Here is a 27,718-nt window from a genome sequence, read left to right as displayed (position 1 = left end):
ATACATAAATAAAAGGTATTAAACAAAAAAAAAAAAAAAAAGGATTGCCATTTTTAACTGTACTGCGGGTGAGCTTTCTGATATAATCAAAAAGTAAAAATGAGTGAACTCCACTTTAAGCACTTTAGATTAAAGTTAGTAGAACACTCCCTCTGTAAGTCAGAAATTCAAGGGTGTTGGAATGACCATTTATGTTCTTTGCAAGTGTATATTCTAGGCAAATATTTACAATGTAAATATTAACATAGGACATAAAAATGTTATATTAATCAAATATAAAGTAATATCCCACACATATCTTGCAACAATAGCAAACTTCCTATGTCGTATATCCATATATTTCATTGTCCTATTATGTTACATGAATGGAGTAACCCTCAATGCATCCAATAGTATGCAAATCCAAGTATTCGTTCCTCATGAACACATTTTTTCTTTTTTTTTAATAGGGGTTTATTTAATTTAATAGGGGATCAGATTCTTAGGCCCCTTTCACACAGGCGGTGCACCCGACGGATTCCGTTTTGTTCAGCGGGGATCGATCCGCCAATCCCCGATGAGCAGGTGGGTGACAGGTCCGTCTCTGCTCACTGTGTAGAGACGGAGCTGTCAGAGCGCCGCTCCCCTCTTTGGGAGATCGGATGAAAACGGACCGCCTAGCAGCGGGTGTCACTGACACCCGCTGCTCCATAGGGGTGCATGGAGCATCCGATCAGGTCCGCCAGAAAAACTGATCGGAAAGCTTGTGCGAAAGGGGCCTTAGGGAGTTTTGATAATTAGTAGCAACTATAAGAAAAACACAAATTATCTAATATGTGATTCTGTGGAAAAAAAAACAATGTTCAGTAGGGTTGCCACCTCATCCCTTTAAAAAAAACTGAACACATATTAATTACACAGGTTCTGTGGCTGATTAATGTGGCAATTAAACTAACTTAGTCCCTTATCTACATTAAATTAGCCTCAGAACCAGAGCAATTCAAATTTGTTCAGGTTTAAATAGATGAGGTGGCAACCCTACTGTTGAGGTACAAATGCCAGTTTTGTTACCCGTGTAAATCTGACAGCATTCTTTCTTTATTCAGTGTTTCATTGGTTGTTTTTATTCTTTACAGCAAATACTCAGGCACTCCCGTAGTGATTCAGACAAAGTTATTTTCCTTATCACCGATGGCTACTCAAATGGTGGGGACCCTAGACCTGTGGCTGCCAGTCTTCGAGAGCTTGGAGTGGAAATCTTCACATTTGGAATATGGCAGGGCAATATTCGGGAGCTGCATGACATGGCATCTCAACCAAAGGAGGAGCACTGTTATCTGTTACATAGTTTTGCTGAGTTTGAGGCACTGGCTCGACGTGCCTTACATGAAGGTATATTCTTTATGTGTATTTTTTTTCTTTTTTATTACAAAACAAATGTAGGAAACATTTGTGATACAGTATATTCTTTAACCACTTCAGCTCCGGAAGGTTTTACCCCCCTTAATGACCAGACCATTTTTTGCGATTCCGCACTGCGTTATTTTAACAAAAAATTGCGCAGCCGTGCGACGCTGTACCCTAATACAATTGATGTCCTTTTTTTCCCCCACAAATAGAGCTTTCTTTAGGTGGTATTTGATCACCTCTGCGTTTTTTTAGATTTTGTGCTTAAAAAAAGAGCGATAATTATGAAAAAAACGCCATATTTTTTACCTTCCGCTTTAAAACATTCCCAATAAAAAAAAATTAAAAAATCAAATGTTTTTATCAGTTTAGGCCAATTTGTATTCTGAAATAAATAACATTAAAACCTGCGCTGCTAGTGCTAAATAACTCAAATCTGTGTTACAAAATTTAATTAATGCAGCTGCTGTGCATCTAAGGGCTCTTTCACACGGGCGGTCCGATCAGATCCGCCTGTCAGTTTTTTAGGCGGATCAGATCGGATCCTCCATGCAGCTCTATGGGGCAGCGGGTGTCAGCGGAGACACCTCCGCTGACACCCGCTGCCATCCGCATCCGATCCTGTGCTGAAATCTGGACGGATGGAAACCCTATTTTTCCATCCGTTCAGTAATCGGAGCGGAGCGGATCTGATGAGAGCGGACAGGCGGTCCGCTCTCCTCCGATCCCCCATAGAGGGCAGCGGGTGCTGAGACACCTCCCTCTCCGCTCTGCAAGCGGAAACGGAGCTGTCATCCGCCCGGCTCAGCGGGGATCGCGGATCGATCCCCGCTGAGCAACACGGATCCGCCTACGGAGGCGGACCGTGTGAAAGAGCCTTAAGTGAATCTTAGAAAAAATGTGAAGTAAAATTAAAACAGCGCTGGCATTTCATATAAATGTGTAAAAGCAATGTTGCTGGTGAATATATAAATATATAAAAATAACCATGTATTACAAACAATTGATAATAAAATTCTTATTCGTGATGTGTCCAATAAAGTGCAAGGTGATTATTATAAATATAGAAATAAAAAACAGCATATAATGCAACAAATTGATAAAACAGTCCTTCCAATTAAAACAGTCCAATTACTACGTGATTTTGCGCAGCCGAGCCGCCTTGCCGCAGTAATACTATGGTGGGCGGTTGGCAAGAGGTTAAGAAGTAATTTTAACCTAATCTATCTTATTTCAAATTAGGTTAAAATTATATTTCTACCAGAAAAAAAGAAAGAAACAAACAATATATTGTTATGGTGAAAAAGGGAATTAGTATAATATTTCTTGATGAAATATTGTTTATCAGCAGACCTAGCATCAGTCATATTTTGTACACATTAGGGGTCCTTTCACACGGGCTTTCCGATCAGGTCTGCCTGTCAGTTTTTCAGGTGGACCTCATCAGATGCTCCATGCACCCCCATGGACAGCAACGGCCCTACCATGGACCCAGGCAGAAATGGACCCAGGTAGAATTTTGAGAGGGGCAGCAAATTGACACCCAAGATTTTTTTTTCAGCAGTTTTTTGTGTCATCAGTTTGCGGCGCCTTTATGGGTGGCATTTCACTATCTCATACTGTTGCCTGTAGTGCAAACGGATGAGTATGAGAAGGCGGAGTGTCTCCTCCTGGGAACGTCTCTCATGTAATCGTGGTGTGAGCAATGACAGACATCAGCGCACTCCATCTTACGCTGAGCAGGCTGGATATTCTAGGGCGGTGGCCCCAGCAGATGCAGTAGTGACAGGAGGACTGAGGACAGACAGTGGGTGTTTGGTGGACTGGTCTTGTGGTGAGTTATGGAAGAAGATAACAGTATATATAATCTTTTCTAAATGTTATATTTATATAAAATAATGGATGTGGGGGCCTTTTGGTGGGCATGATTTTTTTTTTTTTTTGGGAGGGGGGCAGCATTTTATTTTTGGACCCAGGCAGCACAATGCCTTGGGCCAGCCCTGCCTATGGAACAGCAGATGTCAGAGGGGACATGTCTGCTGAAACCTGGTGCTATCCGATCCGATCCTGTCTGTGAAATCCAGACGGATAGAAACCTTATTTTCCATCTGTCTGTAGGAACGGATTGGATGAAAACAGACAGACGGACCGTTTTCATCCCATCTCCTTTGGAGGAGAGCGGGAATATGACAGGTTCGTCTCAGCACAGTGAGTGTAGACGGACCTGTCATCCGCCTGCTGAGCGGGGATCGGCGGATCAATCCCCACTGAGCAAAATGGAGTCCACCGGTCGGAAATCCTGTGTGAAAGGACCCTATTGCGTACAAGTTAAAGCGTTAGTAAAGTTCAGGATAGAAAAAAAGAAAAAGTTCTCCCTGCAAAGTAAAGCCATAATGTGCTGGTATGCATCATTATGAACGAGTTACCTTGAAATAAGGCCCTCCAGCCGTGCGCTGTCACCGCTGACAGGGCTTCCATTTTTACCTGGTCTTCCTTCTAAGTTTCACAGGCTACGGCTGGTTGATTGGCCAAGCCGCAAAGACGTCACTCCCGCGCATGCATGTGGGAATCTTGGCCACCACACACAGCTATGAAGGAACGCCAGGGGTCATTCCTTCAGCACGCATGTGCTTGGTGACGTCACCGGCTGCTGCTCGCTAGAATATCTCCTTAACGGTGCAGGTTTAGGAAATATTAATCTTACCTAAAGGTAAGCTTTATTATAAGCTTTAAGTTTTATAAGCTATAAGTTTACTTCCACTTTAGGAACGTATAAGTGTAAAGCTGGCCATAGATGGATCAAAATGTGGCTGGTTCAGCAGGCACCGGGCAAATTTGAATCCATGTGCGGACGTACCTGTTCAACAGAAGTCAATCATTAGATTGACTTCTATGGGAGAAGATTGTTGGAAAACTTTTATTGATCAGCAGCTGCAGCTAATCGGCAGAGAATCCTGCTGTCAGAATACAGCGTCTCAGCAGAGGAGATTCCTTCACCTGCCTGCTGAAGGAAATAAAACTGACCCATCTGTGGTCAGCTTTATGTTTCCAGGTATTTAGTACTTTTTATAGAGATCACAGTACTCCACCTGACATTGCCATTATCTGCTTTTCTCCAGGAACGTGAGACATCTTTGTTTTGGCATCATCCAGGATCAGCTTCTTTTTCCTGGACTGATATGCTGGCTGAGAAATGACATAATCATGTCAAATATGGTGCCTGTGCACTTTTTGGCTGTGTTTTTGATACATATCCACCATGCCTCTAGTTTATCTGATTCCAATCAATTTCCCAATATCACTATGTTCCATATACAAAGGTCAGGTCAATATTTTAGACCTCGTGGAAATTCTGTTTACCCATAAAAAGAAAAAAAATTACTATCTTTGTTTCTTATGGTTACAGATCTACCGTCTGGGAGTTACATTCAAGAGGACATAACGCATTGCTCCTATTTGTGTGATGCTGGGAAAGATTGTTGTGATGTTATGGCAAGTTGTAAGTGTGGTACACACACTGGCCAATATGAATGCATTTGTGAAAAAGGATACTATGGAAAAGGCTTGCAGTATGAATGCACGGGTGAGTACTACATGAAATTGTATAATACTAGACATTATACTGGCAATTAAAGTTAAAACTTGTGAATCCTGTGCTTATTACTGTCCCATCCTACATCTTTAAAGTGTAATCCAGCAGAATCTAAAACCCATTACAGAGGCATTGGGTTTCATGTATAAAAATTAAAATGGCACTAAAATACAAGTGACTTTTGTAGCAGACCATTCAGTGTTAAATTTGATTCTCTAACCTTCATTACACATAATGACCAAGAAATTGATTGACTGCTTTGATCAAGTTTTTATAGATGAGACCCTCTTTTCTACCTTGGACAGATTGTGGTTGCAAGATCTTTGGAAGTCATTAGTCAGTCTTTATGTGCTTTTACTGGTTAATTAAACATGCTTGATGATATAGGTGTATTCTTTTTTGAGAGTATTTAAGTTAGCAGTTTAGAATCTAACATCTAGAAATATATCCGTACTATCAGTATAAGTATTCTCCCTACTCTCACCTCAAAGATTTCCCAGCACACTTACCAGCCAGCCTGAAAAACAACCGAATTGGCCATGTTTAATAATTTACTGTAAAAACAGAAGATTTTGTTTGCACACATTTGCAAATATATGTGTAAGCCACAGTGCCCACATCAAGGCTCCTCTGTATATACGGTGGTCCTAACTCTAAATATCCAGAGCCTCCCATAGTAGGAGCACACATATGTGTAGCACTGCCCCCTAGAGGACTGCTGAGTATTACACTTTCTGGACTCCCCTGGGTTACCCTTAGCAACTGATAGCAGACAAACGGCATTGAAAGTTCTTGGCTCAGTCAATAATCAATCCAGGGGATGTTGGTTTTTGTGTTTTTATTAAGAAATGGGATAGGAGAAAGGATGATTGGAATACTCCAACTATGAACTATGCACAATCTTGAGGACAACTAGCTGTAGTGTGCGGCAAGGTCGCTGGTTCAACTTGCCACTGAAGTGAAGATAATGTAGAAAGTTCATGTTTAGTTCATGCTCTTCAGGGTTCTAACTTGGCACCTCCTTTACTTTCACTGCCTGTGTGTGCTGACACCCGTCCACTAACTCTATCCACTGTAGTGGTCCCCTTCCTGGGCAGACCCATTGGCAAGCTTCCGTGTACTCACGGACACTGTTTTTCCAGAGTTGCTCTGCTGTCTACTCCACCAGTCATCTTTCCTGGACCTCTGGATCCAGCACCACACTCCTGGTCCACAAGGCCGACCGCCTGTGACCACCATCCACAGCAAACAGGAGGAGAGACAGCTGTCACCCTCCTCCTGGGACCTGGCTTCCCACCCAAAGACCCCCTGCCTCATGTGCTCTCGGCTCTTATACCTTATCCCATGATGCACCTCTTTGTGTGCCAACCCAATGGGATAGTTACAAAAGCCTGTGTATCATTGGCCAGGTTTCATCCACTGTCCAACAGGCCTCCCTATTGCATACAGTGGGGACACTCCCTCAGACCAGATGAATACACACTGAGCACAATGAGCAGGCCTAACTATCGATCAGGCTCCCCTGATAAGCAGGCAGAGCAAACTATTCTCCCTGCCTAGCACCTATCTAGGAGGGTCATACATAAGAATGAATAGATTAAGGGCAGATATGCCTGGAAAAAATCCACCCCTCTTTAAAGGCACAGGGCATCCCATGTGCCCCTGCACCCAATTCAACCAACTATACAAAAAATTGGCAACCACCCCAACCTGTAACTGGTCCATACAATAATGTGCACATGGAAGGGCAACACACATAACAAACAAACAAAAGATTTCCATGCACACTTACCAGCCAGCCTGCAGCTTACGCATATATTTGCAAATGTGTGCAAACAAAACCCTCTGATTTAACGTAAACTGTTAAGCCCCGTACACGTCGGGATCCATCGGCCAGTTAAAAAAAACTGTCCGACATTCGCCCCTTGTGTATGCCACCCTTTCCAACAGAAGCCGATCAATTGGCCGACTTCTGTCGGACGAGCATGCTGGAAAAGCAGCAGCTGACTGACTCCAGATCAGGGCTCTCAGCCAATGGCAGTGAGTGCTGATTGGAGTGTTCCGGCGGGGTGCTGTCCCCCCTGTCAGAGCACAACAGCTCAGCGGGGGAGATCACTATACTAACTTCGCTGGGTTGAAGGAAAAGAAAACTCCTAGTGCTTACCAGGGTTTAGACAGGACCAACTTGGTTGTTTTGCAGCTCTGAAATGAGGGGAAGCTCTGCTGACTTCTATCATCCAATCATGAACGAGCAAAAATGCTGTTTTTTATTTTCCTTGCATGTGATTGGGAAGTGAAGCTTGCAGTGCACAGTGTATTTGCCTTTAGTAAATCAACCCCTATATGCACATAAGGGCAAGGTGTCATATTTGTTCATTTCATATGCAGGCTTTGCTTCCTTCTCTAAAGTACTGCATAATGATTGTGCTTTACTGTTTTTTTATACTCTATGAGTTATGTCTTAAATACTGGGCGTGTGTGTCCTAATCTTGTTTTTTTGGGTGAATTTTATTAAAAATATCGTTTTTTGAACATGCTTAAAACATATAGTACTGCATATTATTGTCTTATTCCAAAGGTGTATGTAAAGATATATAATGTACGGCCTGTATGCTCTCTCTTCAATTTGTACGCCTTTTTTATTGCAACATGCCGTGACGGCGGTCACTCTGGTTGGGTGGCTGTGGAACTCAGCTTTCCTTTGAGAGCTCTGGAAACCCATTTTCTAGCTCCCTCATTCCCACTTATGTGTAAGTCACCCTGTGTCTATTAGGGGCACATGGTGACCAAGAAAATTAAGGACAGCTACTTAATGGACACTGAGAATATGGTTTGTATTATTTCAAATGGGACAGTAATATTTATCAATAATACCTTTCAAGAAATATATGAAGACTATTCCTGGTCTGTTTGATTTTGAACATGTTCATTGAAAGAGCTTATCACAATGGCCTCTGTTCCATGTTCTTCAATGTAAGAGACAGACAGTCTGTTACTGGCGGTCTCCTGCTATTGTCTGAGTATTGAGGTGTAATGTGTTTCTGCTAAGCATGTCTGTCCCATTGTTAATTGTTAATTAACTCACCTATTGTTTTTGTCCAGATGGCTAGATCATTAGCTCAGGTTAATTATGTTTCTGTATACAATTTCATCTGCTTATACAGTCAGGTCCATAAATATTGGGACATCGACACAATTCTAATCTTTTTGGCTCTATACACCACCACAATGGATTTGAAATGAAACAAACAAGATGTGCTTTAACTGCAGACTTTCAGCTTTAATTTGAGGATATTTACATCCAAATCAGGTGAAAGGTGTAGGAATTACAGCAGTTTGAAGGTGTGCCTCCCACTTTTTAAGGGACCAAAAGTAATGGGACAATTGGCTGCTCAGCTGTTCCATGGTCAGGTGTGTGTTATTCCCTCATTATCCCATTTACAAGGAGCAGAAAAAAGGTCCAGAGTTCATTTCAAGTGTGCTATTTGCATTTGGAATCTGTTGCTGTCAACTCTCAATATGAGATCCAAAGAGCTGTCTCTATCAGTGAAGCAAGCCATCATTAGGCTAAAAAAACAAAACAAACCCATCAGAGAGATAGCAAAAACATTAGGTGTGGCCAAATCAACTGTTTGGAACATCTTTAAAAAGAAAGAATGGATCGGTGAGCTCAGCAACACCAAAAGACCCGGAAGACCACGGAAAACAACTGTGGGGATGACTGAAGAATTCTTTCCCTGGTGAAGAAAACACCCTTCACAACAGTTAGCCAGATCAAGAGCACTCTCCAGGAGGTAGGTGTATGTGTGTCAAAGTCAACAATCAAGAGAAGACTTTACCAGAGGGAATACAGAGGGTTCACCACAAGATGTAAACCATTGGTGAGCCTCAAAAACAGGAAGGCCAGATTAGAGTTTGCCAAACAACATCTAAAAAAGCCTTCACAGTTCAGGAACAACATCCTATGGACAGATGAGACCAAGATCAACTTGTACCAGAGTGATGGGAATAGAAGAGTATGAAAAAGGAAAGGAACTGCTCATGATCCAAAGCATACCACCTCATCAGTGAAGCATGGTGGTGGTAGTGTCATGACGTGGGCATGTATGGCTGCCAATGGAACTGGTTCTCTTGTATTTATTGATGATGTGACTGCTGACAAAAGCAGCAGGATGAATTCTGAAGTGTTTCGGGCAATATTATTAGCTTATATTAAGCCAAATGCTTCAGAACTCATTGGAAGGTGCTTCACAGTGCAGATGGACAATGACCCGAAGCATACTGCGAAAGCAACCAAAGAGTTTTTTAAGGGAAAGAAGTGGAATGTTATGCAATGGCCAAGTCAATCACCTGACCTGAATCCGATTGAGCATGCATTTGACTTGCTGAAGACAAAACTGAAGGGAAAATGCCCAAAGAACAAGCAGGAACTGAAGACAGTTGCAGTAGAGGCCTGGCAGAGCATCACCAGGGATAAAACCCAGCATCTAGTGATGTCTATGTGTTCCAGACTTCAGGCTGTAATTGACTGCAAAGGATTTGCAACCAAGTATTAAAAAGTGAAAGTTTGATTTATGATTGTTAATCTGTCCCATTACTTTTGGTCCCTTAAAAAGTGGGAGGCACATATACAAACTGTGGTAATTTCTACACCGTTCACCTGATTTGGATGTAAATACCCTTAAATTAAAGCTGAAAGTCTGCAGTTAAAGCACATCTTGTTTGTTTCATTTCAAATCCATTGTGGTGGTGTATAGAGCCAAAAAGATTAGAACTGTGTCGATGTCCCAATATTTATGGACCTGACTGTATGTGAGTCTGTTCATAAAATGTTCCAGATCTTATACAAGCTACTCTCGGCTAGTTTTGTATGGGGGTGACTAGAATATCCTAAATCTATGTTCAAGACTGAAGGAAGCGGTATTCTGACGGAAACTCACAAGCAGATTTTGGGGTCGCGGTTCCGTTACACATGCGTTGTATGTTTATTAGCACAATAAGTCTTTTTCTGATTTCAAATACAAATATGAAATATAAATAAATGAAAGTGATTTTTTTCCTGCCAAATAATTTGGATTTGGCTCCATCTACTTCTGAGAGCACACAGCTCTACCACAGAGCACAGCCCTGTCTGGCAGGGCAGGAGACCTGATTTTTATAACCGTGATTTGGGTGAAACCAGCTAGACCTGAATGCACCAAGGCACAGCTAAACGTCTAGGTGTGAATTCAACAAAAGCAAAACATGACCTGCTCCCAGATGCATTAAAAAATGTGCTCCATATATATTAGGATTTTATTAGTATTAGTATATTAGTATTAGTATTAATATTAATATATTAATATTAGTATTAATATTAGTATTTGATGTTTGTGTACATAAAAGCGATATTAAACCCTTAAAATAGTATTAAACCCAAAACAAAAAATGTAAAATTGCAACTTACCAGTCATTAGATGTGGTGGCTGCATTCGCTTTCTTGTTTAGGCTTCCTTTACCTCTGTTTTCACTTGGTTATCTGGCTAATAACAGACTTGTATTAGAGTTACAACTTTCTGGATGAAGTAGCAACATAGACAACTTTAGTTGTCAGCATTGTCAGTGTGGGGGGGAGGGGAGTGTTTTGGATTTAAATACACTAACAAATTGAAGCCAAACTGCAGCCAACACTTTATAAGCAGATGCAGCAGCAGTTCTTTTTCCTTTTGGGATACAGATTTTCCATAAATAAATAAAAGCTAATCATAGTAAGCACGCCTGACAGTGTTAAATGGTTTGTCTCAACACTCTACCTGCTACATCTGCAGTTCATCTTGTTATGTTGAAGAACAACAGACTGTCAGGATCACCAGGTGAAAAAAATGTTTTCTCTTGGCCTTCATATCACTTTAAGGTCTGGTCTATCCCCCAGCCTGTAACTTGCACTGCAGCACAGCTGGCTCCTTGTGCTGATTCTCAATGCCTTAGTCTTGGCTGTGCTGTACAGAGGCTGCTAGGGGCTGACTCCAAGTTAAATTCAAATTCCTATACAGGCTGCACTAAAGACATTAATCTCTAAATGCATTACAAAGCTGCATTACTTTGTACCTTTCAATCTGATTGGAGTGCAGCTTTAAATTGTTACTAAACCCACAACAGTAAAATATATGCAGTAAAGCATGCTTGTTAGTCTCATTGTGGAACCTAAGGGGTAAATCATCTGCATTGTGTAAAGAAAAAGGCTGTTTAATCATGTCTTCTCTGATCATCTCCTTCTTCAACTGTCTCCAAAAAAATAACCTGATATTTACAGAGCCAGGGGGCAGGCTGCACATGCTCAGTTTGCTGTGTATTGCTAGAGAGTATTTTTTTTTTCTTGGGAGAGTACATGTGATCAGCACAGGGCCAATCAGTACTGTCCAGACAGAGGGTCAGAGGTCCTGCATTCTCATTGGACAATCGTGGGAAAATGAAAACTCTTCCTACAAGCTTTAACCAGACTCTGCTTTAAGTCACAAGATTGTTCTATAAGGAATGTAGCAGTTTATATTTACTAAAATAATTGCATTTCCATGTTCTGTGTACTGTGGGAGACCAGATATAGTGGATGCAGGGCCCTGGGTTTAGTAACACTTTAAGTTCAATTGCATTGATGTTTGGAGAAAATATATAGCTAGGTTAGTTTTAAAGTTTGTATATCATGTTTAAAGAGGAGCTCCAGGCCCCTTCAGAAAAAAATAAAAGTCAGCAACTGCAAATACTGTAGCTGCTGACTTAATACTAGGACACTTACCTATCCAGGGATTGCACAATGTCCTCACCCAAGCCAATTTTTCAATTGGCTATCGGGTGTTGCCATAGGCATCTCCACTAAGGGAAACCAGCAGTGAAGCCTTGCAGCTTCCCAGGCGGGTCCCTACGGCCAAATAAATAAACAGTGCAGCTGATAAACAATGTGAATAATTCAATAAGCCAAATAAACACACCGAGATATGCATTATTCAATGTAAAGGTGAATTCAAGTGATCAATAAAAAGTCCAAAGTGAATAAAAGATGAAAAAAGTCCCGAAATATATAACTCTTTGTGTATTTGAAAGAGAATCCTGGAATAACCCAAGGGACACTCAGGAGAGAAGCAACACAGGAGGCTTAGCAGAAAACCAGTGACCCCCTTTTTACAGGGTGGTCAATGCTCGCTTTAGCAATCAAATTATAACCGGTCATCAGTTCATAAGACTCCCGATGATAATATGTGTTATCCGTCAGGTAAGCAGTCTACCGTTCTCATCAGCCCAGATTATATAGAAAATAAAGGCTCCACGTAGTATAACACTGTAAAATCCAAATGGTTTATAAAAAAGTAATGCACTTACAAGGTACAGACTTGTAAACCGCATATAAAACACCAGAGGGGCGTAACATTCACTTCCTTCAGTCATAAAAATGGCAGAAATTCAGCTGCGCAATAGCGTGTGAAGCCCCATATTTCATTTCTACGTGTTTCATCCTACGTGATGTCATCAGGGGCACGTACACACGCCTCAATGATACCTTTATATAATAAACTGAAGAGGGAGGATCTACCTCTGATTGGATAATCGCCGTTCTGGAACAAGCTGAAAACTAGTCAGCCTAAGGAGCTTGTATAAATGAGCGGTAGTAATTAATTATCGCCATCTTGTGGAAAAAAAGGTATACAACACATTACAATTCCCAAAGCCAACAATAGAAGACAGAATTAACCTATTACCTCCACAAACGGCTCCTTTTGCGCATGCACGAAGCATGCTTTGCTCTATGAATGGACCGGCTGCAGAAGTGGCAAACTCAGTTCGTTAGTGCCATTGGGTACCTGTCAAAACCAGGTACCCCCCCACAAAAGTTGCCAAATATGGCAGTGGAGGAAAGAGGGAGGCAGATAAGTGGAGCTTCCCATTTTGGATGGAGCTCTGCTTTAAAGGTGGCATAGGAAAAAAAAGAAAGTATTCTCACTAATGAGAGGTAGGAATGGGTAGGGTATCTCAGGGTCCTACCTGCAATTTCTGTCCTTGCTTTCATTCTGTACAGCTCAGCTACCCTAATAGCAAAACCTATCTTTTCTGGCATCCAAATCCTCTAAATCCAAAGCCTCTAAAATAGAGCCTGAAAAATGCCGTCCTCTGTATTTACAGGCTCCTGGACTACCCTTTTTAAGCCCACTGTGGCCCAAGGACCTCCCCTTCTAATGCTACATGTGAAAAGCTTAATAAGTTTAGTCGCAAAAGATTAAATATCAATTAATAAAATAAAGACCTGGGAAAACAGCTGAACACAAATTAAATAGATTCATACTTACAGTTTTATCTTGCCAAGGTTATTTAATTTTGGTCAGCCAGTCTTGTATTTGATACATCTCTTGCACAATGCACAGCAAGACCAGTGACACATTTATTCCTGTTTCGGTGATTCCATTTTGTATTTCCCTGTGTCACTGCTCTGCCTTTGTCATTGGCCAATGAACCATAGTTATTAGCTCTGTCCAGTGAGCAGGCAGGTGATCTTGGAGGCAGTAAAGCTGGTGCAGAAAACAGTATTTTAAAACCATAAAGAAGTTGTCATGATCGACCACGCCCACGGCGACTAGCTAACCGAGACATGGTTTTGTGACTGGGGAGTATAAGGGAATAAGGGAAATTCCTACTGAGTAATAAGACTGGCTGTGACACTTTCACAGCCCGCACTGCCTTTGGTCACCACTAGAGGGAGACTCCAATCAAGCTGGCTGACCACACACAGGCAGATACAAATATACAAATCTCACATACAATCTGGTGCACTGTAAGGGTTAGGAAGCAGTCTAGAAATTATCACACACTACTAGGATTCCTCCAGCTACCCTACAAGCTAGAACCCCTGTGTTAATCACTCTTCCCACTTTACCCACACCCACACACCACAAACGATAGCCTGCCACCACCCAACAGTTTGTCCGCAGACTGGTCTGCTGGGCAACCATACACTCGCAGATCTCCGTCTGGTTTACAATCTGCATGCAATCTGCCAACACAGTGCAATTGCATACAGATTGGCATATAGCTTAGACCAAGCTATTAGGCACTAAAATGCAACAATCTCTTCAGAGATATGAGTCCCAGCTTAGTACACAGAGGTCACTTATTAATTTTATAATTTAATATCCCGAAAGTGGGCAGTGTATAAGAAATATATACAAAGCAAAAGGAGTTACAAAAAATACAAAAAAGATAAAAAGACACACAAATGGCAATTTGCTATGAAAATAAAAAGGAATAAAAACAGAAATAAACTTTTTTATTGGAATATGGATGTTGGCTGGACTTTAGCCCTTGGCCAGTCAACCCCAGGGGGGTTGTCCCCGGCTCAGCCCACAGGAGGTTTCGTGTTCTGAACTGACTAGAGTCGAATTGACCCAGAACGGCGCTGACCGCTGAGTCAGGGATACGAATTCTGACACCAGCGCATCGGTCTGATCGCGACAGTACCAAACACTGCCTGCCTGCCGTAATCAGGCGCCATATAACGGTTTTAGGCGTTTCTCTACACTCTCTACAATTACAATTACAGATTTACATGTACTCGTAGGCCAACACGTGAGCCATAAGAAGGAATTATTTTCATCTCTCTGCCACTAATATTTTGACTTTTATGAGAGATAAAATACATTCCTTAGATCTGATGATACCAATCAAAGCTTGCAGACCATTTGGAGCCTCTCGTTGTCCCCTCATAGCCAAGATGTCTAGCAGTTTCCTTTGAGGCTTCAGGAAGGTGACAATTTCGTCTTCGAGGCTCCAGGAAGGTGACAATTTTGTTTACTTGCATCAGAGACTTTTATTGGCATGTAGGTGTCAACTCTATCCTAGAGAATGGCCCTGTCCCTTTCAAATGCTAATAACAGGACATATGTGTATGACTGATACTAAATACCGTATTCTTAATAACTCAAAATGACACTACATCCACAATTATACTATTTCTACAGATCACTTCATATCTCACTAAGGCAAAGCTACCCTACTCTTACATTTATGTTACAGAAGTAGAGTGATAGTCGTGAGTAGCTGCCATGATTACACGTCCTTTGGCAGGTAAACAGACAACTCACATGTACAGTATTTGAACTATGTATTTAGCTGTTGCCTGGAGTTCAGCTTTAACAGTAATATTGCGTGGGCTTTGTGAATTTAGCACCATTATAGTGATTTCTTTATATCAAGAAACATTCTTTGATTAACTTTACTTGTTGCCTTGATTCAGCATCGTGTGAACCTGAACAAATTGTGTTTTCTTTGGCAGAAAACCCTAATATTCTGTGCTCAGGGCTTGCTAGAGTGATATGACTTATTTTAGTTAGAAAACCACTTCCTTTTGGACTCTAATTCAGAGACTTTTTTTGAAACCAGGTCCTATAAAGTTACTCAACTTGACTAAGACGTTTTCAAGCAGAACAAAAATGAAACATGTAGGGTCCCCAGGACCTCCTTCCATAATTTTCAAGTATTCACAGGATATTTGCACATTATGAGAAAAGTGGAAAAATAGCACCGGACCCATAGAATTATCTAACTGGTATTGCTGTCTTAAAGTATTGATGTTTATGTAAATGATCTGGTTCCCAGGTAGGCAGCTACACCCCAGAGGATCCCCACAGTCTTCTTGGCTTGTAGTGTAATGTAACACAAATGTAAATTGAAGTGCTACACCATTGCTGACAAAGCCTGTGTTTGCAATCACACTTGAAAAATTAATAATATATACAGTGGGGATCGAAAGTTTGGGCACCCCTGGTAAAAAATTGTATTAATGTGCATAAAGAAGCCAAGGAAAGATGGAAAAATCTCCAAAAGGCATCAAATTACAGATTATACATTCTTATAATATGTCAACAAAAGTTAGATTTTATTTCCATCATTTACACTTTCAAAATAACAGAAAACACAAAAATGGCGTCTGCAAAAGTTTGGGCACCCTGCAGAGTTAATATCTTGTACTGCCCCCTTTGGCAAGTATCACAGCTTGTAAACGCTTTTTGTAGCCAGCCAAGAGTCTTTCAATTCTTGTTTGAGGTATCTTTGCCCATTCTTCCTTACAAAAGTCTTCCAGTTCTTTGAGATTTCTGGGCTGTCTGTCACGCACTGCTCTTTTAAGGTCTATCCATAGATTTTCAATTATGTTGAGGTCAGGAGATTGTGAAGGCCATGGCAAAACCTTCAGTTTATGCCTCTTGATATAATACCCCGTGGATTTCGAGGTTTGTTTAGGATCATTATCCATTTGTAGAAGCCATCCTCTCTTTAACCGCTTGCCGACTGCTCACAGTATATTTACTGCGGCAGTCAGCCCCTCACAGGCAGAGCGACGTAGGTCTACGTCGCTAGCCTGTGAGGCTCTGGGGAGCGAGCGCGCGCCCGCGGAGGAGCGCTCCCGCTCCCGCGCGGTCACTCGGCGATCGTCGGGGGAGAGGGAGAAAGTCAGGCGGCTTGTGTAAACAAGCCACCTGTCATTCTCCCCGGTGTAGAAACACTGATCACACGGTTGATCAGTGTTCCTACAGCTCAAGCCACAGCCAATCACAGTAAGAATCACGCCCCTAGGGACACACACAGCCCCTCCCTCTCAAATAAAGTTAACCCCTTCACTAGCAGTGTATTTTTACAGTAACAGTGCATATGTATAGCACTGATTACTGTAGAAATGTCACTGGTAACCCCAAAAGTGTCGAAAATGTCAGTCAAGGGTCCGATCTGTCCGCCGCAATGTTGCAGTACCGCAAAAAAAATCGCAGATCGCCGCCATTACGCGTTTAAAAAAAAAACAACAAAAATGACAAAATTCTTTCCCTTTGTTAGTAAACGCGATAACTTTTGCGCAAACCAATAAAAATACGCTTTTTGCGATTTTTTTTAACAAACATATGTAGCATAAAACAAATTGGCCGAAAATGTTAAAAAATGTTGATTTTTACTTTTTTTGGGGGGGGAATTTCATATAAAAAAATTTGAAAAATATTGTTATTTTTGCAAAATTTACGCTCTTTTTTTGTTTATAGCGCATGATCAAAAAATCGCACAGGTGATCAAATACCACCAAAAGAAAGCTCTGTTTGTGGGAAAAAAAGTACGTCAAATTCGTTTAGGTACAGCGTCGCACGACCGCACCATTGTCCGTTAAAGTCACGCAGTGACGAATCGCAAAATACCCCCTGGTCTTTTAGCAGCTAAATCCTCCGGGGCTTAAGTGGTTAACTTCAGCTTTTTCACAGATGGCATCAAGTTACTATCCAAAATTTGCTGAAATGTTATTGAATCCATTTTTCCTTCTTTTTTTTTTTTTTTCTATTCAATTTTATTGAAGTTTTGTTAGAATTGTATTCATAGACTGAATTACTTTAATCAGACCAAAAACAAACATACAAAAACTCTATATGGGAGCAAAAGAAAATATTATAGATGTCTAATACAATTGCTAAACACAAAAATCAAGGGCTTTATATTTTTATTTTGTAGAGTAATCAATTTCAAGTATTCAAATATTGCTAAAATATTCAAAATGAAAGATGCAGTAATGGAGGTTCAAGGATAATTACAATTTTATATAACGCAAGTTATAACCTTTCACAGCAAAACAAAAAGGGTTTCAAGCAAATGTTATTTGACCTGTTTTACAGTGTCTTCTGCCTCCTGATGTATGGTAGAGCTTCGTTTCAAAATGGCAAATGCCAGTACAGAGCGGTTCAGCGCCAGACTATTCTAGTCATCCAACTTCCTCAAACACTCTTTTGTAAAATGTGCCATAGGCTATGCAGACACAATCCGACCACCCTCCAGCCTAAAAGCTTCTTTATAACAAAAAAAAAAAAGTGTTTGGGGTGGGCAAGGACAGATTTTTCAACCTGTGACATTAGTTTGACCCTCAGTAGCAGTTAGCCAGTGGCCATTTGCCTGTCTTTGTAAGCTTAAGAAGAGTTTGTGGACCACTTTACCAATTAGGCTGCTGAAAACGCACAAGAACTTTCCACAGTTGCCATCATCACACCTGTCCTTTTCAGAAGGAAAAGAAAGGGAGTAGTATACCAAGGAAGAATGGCAAAGACGTGAAGAGAAGGGGAAGCCATTAATCAGCAGTGTGGCCTTTTCCTCTAGGGCATGCACAGGTATCTCATTTGAAGGTTAACTTTAGGCGTACATCTGGAGCCTGCTCTACCATTTTTCCTTCTACTTGTGAGATGTTCCCTGTGCCATTGGCTGCAATACAACCCCAAAGCATGATTGATCCACCCCCATGCTTAACAGTTGGACAGAGGTTCTTTTCATTAAATTCTGTGCCCCTTCTTCTCCAAACGTACCTTTGCTCATTCCGGCCAAAAAGTTCAATTTTAACCTCATCGGTCCACAGAACTTGTTTCCAAAATGCATCAGGCTTGTCTATATGTTCATTTGCAAAGTTCAAACGCTGATTTTTGTGGTGAGGATGTAGAAGAGGTTTTCTTCTGATGACTCTTCCATAAAGACCATATTTGTACAAGTATCTCCTTATAGTGGAATAGTGTACCACAACTCCAGTGTCTGCCAGATCTTTCTGGAGGGATCGTGCAGTCAAACGTGTATTTTGAATTGTTTTTCTCACAATCCTGCGAGCTGTTCTGTCTGATATTTTTCTTGGTCTTCCAGATCTTGCTTTAACTTCCACTGTTCCTGATAACTGCCATTTCTTAATTACATTCCGAACAGAGGATATTGACATCTGAAAATGCTTTGCTATCTTCTTATAGCCTTCTCCAGCTTTGTGAGCATCAATTATTTTCAGTTTCGGTTTTCTAGACAACTTCTTAGAAGATCCCATGGTGCTGATTGTTGGGGCAAGGTCAGATGAGTCTGGGCATTTAAAACCTTTGAGATTGACATCACCTGGTCTTCCCAGATGATGATTGAGAACAATCCATGACACTGGCAGGTCTCAGCCTTGCAAAGGGGGCAGTGCATGCTATAAATTCTGCAGGGTGCCCAAACTTTTGCAGATGCCTTTTTTTTGTTTTCTGTAATTTTAAAAGTGTCAATGATGGAAATAAAATCTAACTTTTGTTGACATATTATAAGAAATTTTAATCTGTAATTTGATGCCTTTTGGAGATTTTTCTATCTTTCCTTGGCTTATTTATGCACATTTATACAAATTTTTACCTGGGGTGCCCAAACTTTCGATCCCCACTGTGAGGTCCAGTCCACTTCTAGTCTATTCAAACTTTTTTCAATCAAGCCCTGATGAAGAGGATGCTCTTTGGCCCCCAAAAATTCATTGGTTACTTTTTGGATTGTCCCCTTGACATTTATTGAAATAAAGGTGTATCTGGACCTCTTAGCAGTGATCTGGTGCTACAGTTCCAGTTTTTGTTATATTTGCACATTATGACACACTACTCTGTGATTTCGTACTCCATTCTTTGATTTATTGTCTGTGTCTCCATTTTCTCCCAGGCTTTTTATGGAACTAGTACCTTCAGCCATTTGGTCTAGCCAGGTTAAGATGTTGTAATTGTGCATGTGCCTGACCCTTACTCCGTAAGTGTGGCTGTCATTGTACAATTTGCAAAAAAATTGCTAGTAGGTGGGGAAAGAGATTGTATGGCAGAGAAGACATGAAGAACCTGTCTACTAGTAATTAAAAAAAATATATTTTGTTCTGCTTTGAAATGAACATTGCCACTGGCAGATAATAAAAGAAGGCCACAGGTATTAAAAAAGAGGAATGGCCAAACCTTTTTTGGCCATACTTCCGTCGTCGGTCATAGAAGTTCACGTACTTGTGCTCTCCTGTGACCCAGAATCACCCGATAATTGGCTAAAGCCTGCTGTTGGCTGATGTCACAGAACCACTCCAGGCTCTGGAAGAACTCTGGCCATATAGTTGTGATCCTCCCGGTTGTCTGATTGAAAACAAGCTCTGGCTCTCAGCATGCAGATGAGAGTTGAAGCCAGATAAGCCCACTTCCTCTGCTGCCCTGCCAACGCAAGAAGACAAAGAACTGAAAAGCCATGAACTTGAGGCTTGAAACATGCCCATTAGTAACTTGAAGTGAACATTATGTCAGTTTAACAGCACTAAACCAACAGTAGGTAATAAAAGAAGGCTGCATGATGTACCTACATGCATGCTTATGTTCTTAGTAGAGGGCCCTGTGAGCCCCATACCTAAGGTGTTCTTCTATGCAATCTTGGCCATTTCCTGTGGTTGAAAGCTTAGACCCAACCCTGCATATCTTGCTGTTACCCCATAACTGTGATGGGATCCTTTTGAATTAAAATATACTTTAAAGATTAAAATACTATTATTACACAGTGGAATTAAATTTAGTATTCCAAAAACAGGTTCCACAATTACATTGGTCACATTTAAAACTGCAAGTAACAAATGTTTCCAGCAACAAATATGCAAACTCTGGGGTGCATATTCAGTTGCCAACCAAGCCTTAACCATGGTAACTAGCCAAAGCAAATTCAGTAATAAAAAGGCAGGGTTTTTGGATGCAATGTTTGTAGGAAAAAAAAAAAATTGTTAGATAAGTTTGTGGAATTGTAGAACAAAAGGCCTGTCTCCGAAAAAGTCCCACTTTTGGGTGTTTAATACAACAAGCTTTTAGAAACAATGACATTTTGTACAGCAGTGGAACTACCTGACCTTACACGATATACAGTACCTTCAGCTGCAGAGATTAGGATTGGTATCTGTAGCCTTTCATGAGACTGCTGAAGCTTTCAGTCATAAAAAGAAACATTTTAAAACAGAACTAAACTCTCTCAACCAACATTTACTATTTTTAATCCTTATGCCGGTAGTTTTATTAAATAGATAAGAAGGTATATTGTATTAACTTGTTTTAAACTGTTTTATACATTCCTTCAGTCGCTTCCTAGGAATTTTTTTGGGGGTGGAGGGGCTTTCTCAGCTAAGAACATCCTCCTGCCTGCATGCTTGACCCAAAGGCAGATGGATTTCAGGAAGTAAATGCACAATTAATCATCTGCCCTTACTCAAGATGGCTGTGACTAGAAAGTCTGGGGTTGGGGTTCAAACTGATTTCTGAACAAAATAAAGCACTGAGGCATAGATGGATGGGTGAGTTTTCCTTCTATATTAAAAATGAATTAACCACTTTAGCCCCGGAAGATTTGGCTGCTCAAAGACCAAGCCCTATTTTGCGATTCGGCACTGCGTGACTTTAACAGACAATTACGCCGTCGTGCAATGCTGTACCCAAACAAAATTGACGTCCTTATTTTCCCACAAACAGAGATTTTTTTTGGTGGTATTTGATCACCTGTGCGATTTTTATTCTTTACGCTATAAACAAAAAAAGAGCGACAATTTTGAAAAAAATAACAATATTTTTCACATTTTTTTATATGAAATTCTCAAAAAAAAATGTAAAAATCCAAATTTTTTAACATTTTAGGCCAATTTGTTTTCTGCTGCATATTTTTTGGTAAAAAAAAAATTGCAATAAGCATATTTTGATTGGTTTTCAAAAGTTATTTTTTTCACTAGTAATGGCGGTGATCTGCGATTTTTTGCGGGACTGCGACATTGCGGCAGACAGATCGGACCCCTGACTGACATTTGGGAGTACCAGTGACATTTCTACAGTAATCTGTGCTATAAATGTGCACTGTTACTGTCAAAATGACACTGGCAGGGAAGGGGTTAACTTTATTAGTGATCAAGAGGTTAAGTGTGACCCTAGGGGCATGATTCTAACTGTCAAGGGGGCATGGCTTGTTAGATCATCACAGAGACATGCGATCCTACATAGCAGGATCGCATAGCCTCTGTGATGATCTAAGGGAGAATGACAGACGGCTGTGTTTACATCAGCCATCTGTCTTTTTCCATCTACAGCGGGAGATCGTGAATGACCGGTGGCCATCGGAACTGCCGGTCACTTGCGCTAGCTCCCCAGAGAACGAGCAGGGGGCGGGAGCCTCCACAGGCGTCTGAGCGAGTGACATACCCCTACATCACTTTGCCCAGTAGAGGCTGCCTGCCGCAGTATATCTGCGGTGGGCGGTCGTTATGTGTTACCCCCCCAAAAAAAAAAATAAAATCAAGATCCTGTTCCTTTAAAGCATGTTACACAGCACGGTACTTGTGCTGTGTAATTTTGCCCCCTGTATCACCTGAAATACCTGGCTAATCCTGACAGTTTTTGCCCTCCCCCTGTAAACTGACCACGGTGTATCATGGCTGCTGAGCCCTGACACCGTGGTCCGTTTACGTACCTCTGTAAAGCAGCTCTCCTGTCCTCCTCTGTCTCCCTCTGTCCTTCTCCCCCTCCCCTCCCTGCTTTCTGCTCTTGTGTCAGGTGCCCGCCCCCTTCCCTCCTGCTGGTGGAAAACCTTTTAATATCTTATATAATCCTCTTTTTTTCCCCAATGCTAGGTGCTCCTGTCACTGTGTTTTATTTAAAAAAAATGCCGTTTCTACCTGTTTTCAGGGCACTGCTCTGCCGTCACATAACCGGCCAGCTCTCTCCTCCTCCCCTCCTGACTAACGTCAGCAGGGGAATCTCCGCCACGCCCGCTGCAGCTGTCAGGCGGGCAGAGGAGAGAGGACAGGACAGGAGCACCTAGCATTAGGAAAAAAAGAGAGGATTATATAAACTTAGCAGTGTGGGTTAACAACCACTTTAAGTGTATTACCTTTTATTACATTAGTGTACTGGTAATTTTACCCTGACTGCAATTCACATATGAGGCTTTTAGTGGAAATAAAACACTGATGGCAATTGTTGGAAAAACACATCCTATTAACATCATTTTTCCAAAGTTATTTTTACAGAATGATGCAATTTAAATGATTCTAAACATCATAATACACTGCTCAAAAAAATTTAAGGAACACTTTGAAAACACATCAGAACTCAATGGGGAAAAATATCATGCTGGAAATCTATACTGATATGGACTGGGTAATATGTTAGGAAGGAAACAATGCCACATCATTTGATGGAAATTTAAATTATCATCCAACAGAGGGATGGATTCGAAGACACCCCAAAAATCAAAGGGAAAAAATGATGCAGCAGGCTAGTCCATTTGGCTGAAATGTAATTGCTGCAACTCAAAATGGTACTTAGTAGTTTGTATGGCCCCACGTGCTTGTATGCATGCCTGACAAACAACATCAGAGCATGCTCCTAATGAGACAACGGATGGTGCGCTGGGGTATTTCCTCCCAGATCTGGACCATGGCATCCCTGAGCTCCTGAACAGACTGAGGTGCAAACTGGCGGCATTGGGTTTACTAAAATATATCGTCCCAGAGGTGTTCTATTGGATTTAGATTAGGCTAGCATGGGGGCCATTCAATGGTATAAATTCCTTCATTCTCCAGGAACTGGCTGCATACTCACACCACATGAGACAGGGCATTGTTGTGCACCAGGAGGAACCCAGGACCCACTGCACCAGCGTAGGGTCTGACAATGGGTCCAAGGATTTTTACCCGATACTTAATGGCATTCACGGTGCCATTGTCTAGCCTGTAGAGGTCTGTGGGTCCCTCCATGGATATGCCTCCCAAGACCATCACTGACCCACCACCAAACTGGTCATGCTGAATGATGTTACAGGCAGCATAACATCCTCCATGGCTTCTCCAGACCTTTTCACGCCTGTCACATGCTCAGGGTGAACCTGCTCTTATCTGTGAAAAGCACAGGGCACCAGTGGCAGACCTGCAATTCTGGTGGTCAATGGAAAATGCCAATCGAGCTCCACAGTGGCGGGCAGTAAGCATAGGGCTCACTAGAGGATATCGGGCTCTCAGACCACCCTCATGAAGTCTGTTTCTGAAAACTGTGGAGGCGCATGACGTGGATCACTAGGAAAAAGTGTTGCCTAAGTAGTTGTACACCCTGAGGGAGGGGAAAAAGGAGAGAAAAAAGAAAGAAGAAAGAGAAAAAGGAGAGGGGGGGGGGAGGAAAGTGCTCCAATTAGGAGCTCCAACTCCCAGCACAAGAGAGGCGAAAACTAGAAGAGAAGAAAGGTGAGGGGGAGGTAACAAAAAAAACCCACCCACCAAAAAAGCAGCGGAAGGAGTGAAGAAGGGGGAAGTAGAGGACCAGGAGGTGAGAGAGATAAGGGGAGCTTGTCTGGGGAAAAAGAACAGAGGAAAAAGAAGAGGTTTAGTCTATTGTGCTGCCCCATATCAGGTCGCATCAATGTGTAAAAAAGTATGCCGCGCTAACAATGATAACCTGCAGCCAACAAAAAATGAATGACAATTTGTAATAACTAACGATAAAAAATATTGACGATGTGAAAATAAATAAATAACAATAAATACATGAAGTAAGATTCAAAACATACGGATCAATATGTGCAAATGAAGCAAAAATTGTGCAAACGTATTAAAGTGCATTATGACATAAACCATAATAATGGTCATAAAAGTGCATATAAGTAATAAATAATGATTGCATGCATATAGTCCATCCAGTTAAAAGAGGTGAATATATACAATGTTGTCTGTAGGAAAGTCCACCAAAAGTGCAAAGTGCAGAATCTCCTTTGAATAAAAAAAAGCGATCTCTGGTATATGTGACCACCACCGATAAATGAGGTAAGTAGGGGGCTTACCAGATGGAAAGGACCCAATAGAGTATACACTCTTTAGGTCACTCACGTATTTGAGGAGAAATAGTTGTCACTGTATTGCTGACGCTGGAATGTCTTCAGTACTCAGGGGCCACCTCCAAACGCATACCAAACATCCATATGGAAAGATCAATGGGTAACTGCTTGAGTCCATGGCCAAGAGCTCAATAAAATAGAAAGCTCACATAGTGTGTACCAATAAAGGAACCATTTATTTTAAAAGTAGGAACACTTACAATATCGATGAGAAAAAAAGCACTTGCAAGTAGTAGACAAAGTAGACGCAACACCTGTAGCTGACCGAGGTCGCATCATTAGTCATATCAACAGCAGGGAGCGATCCAGACCCATGTGGTCATTGTAATTTAGCCAAGGGTCCCATACATTCAGGAGCTTGGAGTGGGTATCCATGGACGTGAGCTTCTCATGCACTATAATGCCTATGAGCTATTGAACCTCTGCAAAAAGAAATGGCTCGGGCTAAGCCTTAGCCATGGTCTGCCATGCTGCCAGGAAAACAAACAACACCAGCTTCCTCTGAGTTTTGGACAAGGACAGGATGTACTTGTTCAAAAAAGGCCTCCCAAGGGTTATTAAGGTCATTGACAAAACCATTTGAATACGAGAGTAGATCTGGGTCAAAAATCTTATGACTTTCAGGCAGGGCAACCAGACATGGAAAAGGTTGCCTGGCTCTGTACAGCCTCAAAAACAAAAGGGAGAGGCAGAGGGGACAAATTTTGCCACCCTTACTGGACTCATGTACCATCGAGAGAGTAACTTAAAAGCATTTTCCTGGGCACAAATATTTTGGAGAGCCAGAGCTCAGCCAGATCTGGTTGCAGGTGGCCTGGTCCAAAGTTTTCCCACTTACAAACATAAGAGAGCTTTCAAGACCCCAGAGCATCTTTAGGCAAACCGTAGAAATCTGACATCAGCCCTTTTAACGAGGGAACCTTTTGGCACCTGTTCTCAAAAGGAATCAAGTGGGGGGAGTCCTTCTGGAATTTAAGGAGGGAGTGTACATGATTCTGCAATTGAGTATATTGAAAAATTTCAACAGTGGGAATTTGGCAGTGCTCCCGCTAATAATTAAAGGATTTTATACCCTCCATTGACAGAAGTTCATAAATATATACGGTTCCTCTTTTACCCCACCAGCGGAATGCCGCTGGGTTATAGTGGCATAGTAACAGGGGGAAATTAGGGGGGGGAGGGTGTTCGAGAACACTGGATAAGGGCAGATGAGGCGAGATCAGCCTAGCTGAAAATGTTGCTGTATGTTTTTGAGTAGCTAATTGACCTTGCACTAGGGAGCTTCTAACTGGATTATGTTTCTTTTTATTAAAGTACAAGTATTTTGTAACTTAGCTACCCCTTGCTTTTATATTTATTTTTTACACTCCCTAATGATTAGAAAAAAAAATTGTTAAAAGTTAAGGAATGTGTAGAATGCAGTACTGAGTTATCATTGATATTGGAATACAGGCTGAAAAATAAAGCCATTTAACAAGGACACTAGTCACAGACACTTCTTTTGTGTTTCTTCATTTTATGCCACCTGCATTGTGCATACAAAAGATGTCAGACACCATATCAGGAAACGTTGTCCTCTCTTCATATATTCCTTTGGATCTACAGAATGGAAAGGTTTAACACATGTTTTTTATTGCTTGTTGTAATGAATAACAGATGTTTTGGATTTCTAGTCTTACGGTGAACTAATACTGACATATCATTTGAGAGTACATGCTACATTTTTTACTTTTGTATAGACCACAAAGAAAAGAGATAAGAGATATTCACCTCAGCACAAAAGTTTTTAATTGCATTTTTTTTGTATGGTATAATCACTTCTTTTCCTATTTAAATCTCAGCTGTTTGCTTAAAGTGAAAAGTAAAATGTTTAGTAAAAATAAAAAGTAGTAAAGAAGAAAAAGAAATTCAACTTAGACACTGGCTTTGGACTTGCTCTCCTAGGTGCTGGTTATGTCACTTTTTTGTGACATCCAAGAAAAGCATGGTGCTGGAGCCCATTCTCATGACATGAGAATCTAAAGCAACCATTCCCAACCAGTGTTCCGTGGAACCCGAGGGTTCCTCCAGAAGAGACTAAGGGTTCCTTCAGCTGTGGCAAACTGATCTCCTTTGTGATGGGTTCTACATAGTTCCAGGTCTAAAGCCTTGTACACACGCAACGAATTTCCGCCGACCGGTCGTCCGTCTTTTGTCCAGAGTGGTGTCTGTTGGTTGGAATGTGCTCTAGACTGCACGCAAACTTTCCCGCACGACAGAATTCTACTTCAGAAGTGATGTCATGTGTTGGATTGCTTTCTTTGTGTTCTTTCATCTCTGAGCATGCCTAGTCTTGCTCATAAGATTTTTCCCCATCGAAATCTGTACTAATGAGACGAAAATCGGACGTGTTTTGACGGTCGACAAAAATTATATAGCCTGCACACCAGGATTTTTTCGGCCGAAAAGTCGGAGTCGGTTGTCGGAAGCACCATACTAACAAGCCGAAAATCAGCAGATCGGTCATTGGACAAAATTTCCCGGCCGAATTTCTACTTGTGTGTATGGGGCTTTAGAACACTTGGCAGAAACATAGGCATGATTGAAGGGTAGCATTCTGAGCACCACTGTAAGTGAAGCATTCCTCCCACTGACCATGAAAAATGTAAGGGACATTTTCCAAATAACCACCGATGAGCTAATCTTAGCAGGGGTACCATGAGATCTGAAAATTACTGCAGGGGTTCCTTTGGGGTAAAAACGTTAAGAAAGGCTGATCTAAAACTTGTACACATTACGAGTTTTTTTTTTTTTTTATTCAACCAAACGGGCTGGAAAAAAAAAAAAAAAAACGGAGGAGTTCAAGAGGAGCTTGCTTTACTAACTATGTGATGGTGGTACAGCGATCTCCCCGCTAAACTATTGTGTCCCCCCCCCCCCCCCCCAGAACACACTGGTTAACCCTTGCAGCGAATGGCTGCGAGCACTGATCAGATGCCAATTGGCTGCAAATTGTCCAGCATGTCCGTTCAATAGAAGCCAGACATTAAGCCGGCTTCTGTCGGACAGGCTGCT

The 27,718-nt window shown here is 41.4% G+C and overlaps 1 protein-coding gene across 3 annotated transcripts in view; it reads left to right on the top strand.

Moving 5' to 3' along the window:
• The window catches only part of SVEP1 (sushi, von Willebrand factor type A, EGF and pentraxin domain containing 1), a 573,162-nt gene that overhangs the window by 138,152 nt on the left and 407,292 nt on the right, over nt 1-27,718 (top strand). For all 3 annotated transcript variants that reach the window (XM_082255001.1, XM_082255000.1, XM_082254999.1), the window contains exons 2-3: nt 1,116-1,371; nt 4,793-4,969. In XM_082255001.1, the coding sequence (XP_082111127.1) occupies nt 1,116-1,371; nt 4,793-4,969 (433 nt within the window). The remainder of the gene's footprint in view (nt 1-1,115; nt 1,372-4,792; nt 4,970-27,718) is intronic.

Source organism: Pelophylax lessonae (assembly GCF_965119305.1).
Source record: "Pelophylax lessonae genome assembly, chromosome: 1".
Classification (NCBI taxonomy): Eukaryota; Metazoa; Chordata; class Amphibia; order Anura; family Ranidae; genus Pelophylax; species Pelophylax lessonae.
This window is presented reverse-complemented; position numbering and strand designations above follow the sequence as displayed.